Raw genomic sequence first — 3,722 nt, 5'->3', positions numbered from 1 at the left:
TTTTTTAATGTTGGCATTACTGACAGGTACTTGCTGAAAATAGGAGAAGCTGTGGGTATTGCAGTGGGGAAATCAAAGTATGGAGATCAGGGATTATTCCAGTGAGGAAAAGGACACAGACAGAAAGACTACGTAGCTGGCAGCATAGAAAACATGATTAGTTCGTTCTGCTTTCAGGAGGGGAGAGCCAGGCAGAAAACCAGAGTGTCACGTTGCATTTCAGTAGATCAGTTAGCAACATCAGGGAGCTGCATTTCTCTTAACGTAGCCTTCATGATAAACTTCTGATGTTGTGGATCTGAAAATAGGTAGTGTAATTTTCAAAAATTTTTAATGTGAGCTATTACCAGTTACCACACTTATTGGAATGTATAGTAACGTGATTTATTGACCACTCAGAAACTCCTTGAAAGAACCCGTGCAAGGCGAGAGAACCTGCAGAAGAAAATGGCTGAGCGGCCCAAGATGGGAATGAGACCCACAATGCAGACCAAGAGGGTCAGAGAACCTTTGTTAGAAACTGGGAACCAGGCACCCCTTCCTGGTGAAGAAGGTATTTTGCAACAAGCTGAGTAAAGATTGTCTCGTGATACAAGTCCCGTCTCCTTTTTTAATAAGGGCAAGGGAAAGCCCTTAGGTTTATCTTAACCACATCCAACACTGTTTAGTTTATCTGACCCCTGGGACAGAATATGGCTAATATTTACCTTAACCTGAGAGCAGATGCTCCAAGTAATTAGTAAGCTATTTAAAAATAATTGTATAATGCCAAAGATAGTGTCTTGTGCTTGATATGTTTTGGGAGGGGCTGTTTTTTGAGGTGTATAATGGTATTCACAAATCATAACTTGATTTGCATCAGTCTCTGAAAATATTTTAGATTGTTTGAATACTAATTTGCTTGAATATTCTGATCTGTACAGAAAAACCTGGTACGAAGCCATCGCCATCAAAGAGGCTGTGCCCTGACAGTATGGAGACTCAGGCTTCCAGTTCTGAGAACATACAGCCAGTTCCTTCAGGTTCCACAAACCATCGTTCTCCTGAGGTGGCTTCAGAGCTGAATGTAACTGCTTCTAACAGGGCTTCATTGGTTCAGCCTCTGGAGAACGGAAGAACAAAGACAGGGTCAGAAACTCCTGCAGCCCTTTCAGTCAAAAGACGAATGCAGAAACTGGCAGAACAGCGGCGTTGCTGGGATAGTGAGGGTGTGTTTTACTTGCTAAGTAATTTTGCTGGGTTTCAGTGTTCATATTGATGATTGTTTGCTAGCAGGAGGTAATTTTGTGTGTGTGAATGCTAGTATTTTCATATAGAATTCTTGGCACTGGGGAAGGCCTAAAATAATAAAACTTGACTACAGCTTAATTCTGTAAATATTTTTCCTTCCTAGTGTAATGCCTTGCTCATCACAACAGTGGCACAAAACTGGTAAACTGCTTGGTTAAAAGAGGTTGGCTTTACAATGAGCTTTAATTTGATTAGTCTCAAGATGTTCAGAGCTTGTAGCTTGATTCTGTCCGTGGTGAGAACATCTAGTTTGCTAAGCTCAATATATAGCAAAATGCAAAACATGCAAATATATGTCATTGTGTGTTATTAGCAAAATTAATGTGTGTTCTTTTTTTCCAGATCCCTCTGAATGTGTTCCTCTGTCTCCCCTCCAATCAAAAGATCTGTGTGTTTCTCCACCTAAGCAGGCATCTAATGCCCTGGCAAGTGATACCCCTATTGGGAGAAGAGGCCGTTTAGCGAACCTTGCTGCTACAATTGGTTCCTGGGAAGATGACCTAAGTCATCCATCTGCAAAGCAAAACAATGCACAAGAACAGCCTGGCACTACTTGTTTATCCAAATTGTCCACTACAAGTGGAGCATCTGCTAGAATCAATAGTAGCAGTGTAAAGCAGGAAGCTGCATCCTGGTCTCAAAGGCTTGTTGAGGCTTCTATTAATAAACCAGCAAACTCCAAGATAGCGGTGAGTGTCTGATTTACTTGATGATTAAAAATTGATTTGAGTATTGGGGGGACAAATGTTAACTCATAACTATTTAATCTGAATTTAAAGATTTGGTGTGAGCGGACTTAGTCTGCTTACAGCATTTGCTTTATTGCAATCTCATAGACCATTTTTTTAGTAGCAGATGTGAAACAGCTTAGAATCCCTTTTATTGACACTTAAAGTTGAGCGTACTTACAAGTGTTGATGTCAACTTTTACAAGTAATTAATTGCTCCTCTTTTGACAATCAGAAAGGAGATTCTTACAGAGATACTGGATTTCACTCTGTAACTAGATGTAGTTGATTGACTTAAATTGTAAATATTATTGATGTATGAAAATTCAATCAGAATGCTAAAATCAGTAATGCCAGACACCTACTTTTCAGTTAATGCCACTTATGAAATGGCTGCCATGTGCAGCCTTGTTTAGGGAGGCATGGGAAAATCCCTAAAGTAGCTGACAAAAGCACCTGGAATCAAATGCTGAAACAATTTCAAATACTGGATTAAGAAAAAATTACAGAAATCTTATAGCACCTTTTTCTGTTATTGCTGGAGTAGATGTGTTCTTATGCAGAATTCTTCCGTTCTTTTTACTCCTGAGAATGTAAGAATGTACAGTCTCATCTTAATGCTATTCCTTTTTCCCCTGTTAAGGATCCAAATGATTTTGTAACACAATCCTCAAGAGTCACTGTTCCTTCTTCTAAGCCATCTGAAGTACAACAACCGCTATCAAAGAATCCCTGCAGCCCTCAGAAAACTGAAAAACATACACAAACCGCAAAAGCAACTTTGCCTCAACCAGTTCAGTCCAAAGAAGAGCCAGTCAAAGGAACACATGTGCAACTCGAACCTAAGGGCAAACCCACAACACCAGGTAAGCTCTTTTTCAGCTTCAATAAATGTTTGTTCAAATTAGGCTTATGTGTCCTGTGTTGAAAACTACAGATTCATTAAGAACTTATGGTAACATAGCAGATAATGCCTGTTTCCTGCTGTAACCTGAGGAAAGTCCTGAAGAGTTCTGCGTTAATTATTGTAAATTGTACAGCTTCCGTATTTTGCAAGGCTATCTGCTTGGACGTGGTTGTCTTCAGGAACTCTCAAGAGCAAAATCGATCTGACTTTTTTCTCTCTGTGTAAAAATGTATCCTGCTAACATCTGTTAATTGAGACTATGCAAAGCTTCTTTCAAGTTGTTGGATACTATGTGTATCCAATCAATATAAGGTGGAGTGTCTGCATATATAAGAAATCAAAGATAAATGCCACGTAGATGCTAACTTAGCGCAGTGTCTTTCTTTTCAGTGGTGGCCTTGATGTCAAAACAAGCAATCATTCCCAGTTTTACATTCAACTTCTTGTTGGATCAGAAGTTTGGACTCTGTGAAATGATGGCCAGTAAAGCAAGCATGTGTCTCTAGATATGCTGACGATAAAAGACAAGATCAGTTTAGTGGAGTGATTGACAGTGTATCTGCGATGTGTATTAGCATGCTCATTTATGTGAAGGGTGCAAGTGAGGCTGGTTATAGAGGAAATGTTGAAAACCAAACCTTTTTAAACTGGTGGATCGCGTGTGGACTTTACTAAAGGAAGGATATCTATTTGCTCCACCTTATTCATTTCAGTGTTCTGTTACTGTGGTAATTTGTACTGCGTTTCTGTGAAGTGTAACAGAGTAAGACCTGTAAAGGAGGCGATTTAATTGCTTC

At 39.5% G+C, this 3,722-nt stretch overlaps 1 protein-coding gene across 1 annotated transcript in view; it reads left to right on the top strand.

Moving 5' to 3' along the window:
• Window positions 1-399: 399 nt before the first annotated feature.
• Window positions 400-3,722, top strand: part of ANLN (anillin, actin binding protein) — a gene marked incomplete at its 5' end in the record, with an annotated part of 22,263 nt that continues 18,940 nt past the window's right edge. Inside the window, 4 exons of the mRNA XM_009871935.1 lie at window positions 400-553; window positions 924-1,208; window positions 1,633-1,979; window positions 2,662-2,884. Of these exons, the coding sequence (XP_009870237.1) occupies window positions 400-553; window positions 924-1,208; window positions 1,633-1,979; window positions 2,662-2,884 (1,009 nt within the window). The remainder of the gene's footprint in view (window positions 554-923; window positions 1,209-1,632; window positions 1,980-2,661; window positions 2,885-3,722) is intronic.

Source organism: Apaloderma vittatum, unplaced genomic scaffold (genome assembly GCF_000703405.1).
Source record: "Apaloderma vittatum isolate BGI_N311 unplaced genomic scaffold, ASM70340v1 scaffold36566, whole genome shotgun sequence".
Taxonomy (NCBI): domain Eukaryota; kingdom Metazoa; phylum Chordata; class Aves; order Trogoniformes; family Trogonidae; genus Apaloderma; species Apaloderma vittatum.
The sequence above is the reverse complement of the archived record's forward strand: the minus strand, read 5'-3'. Positions and strand labels throughout refer to the sequence as shown.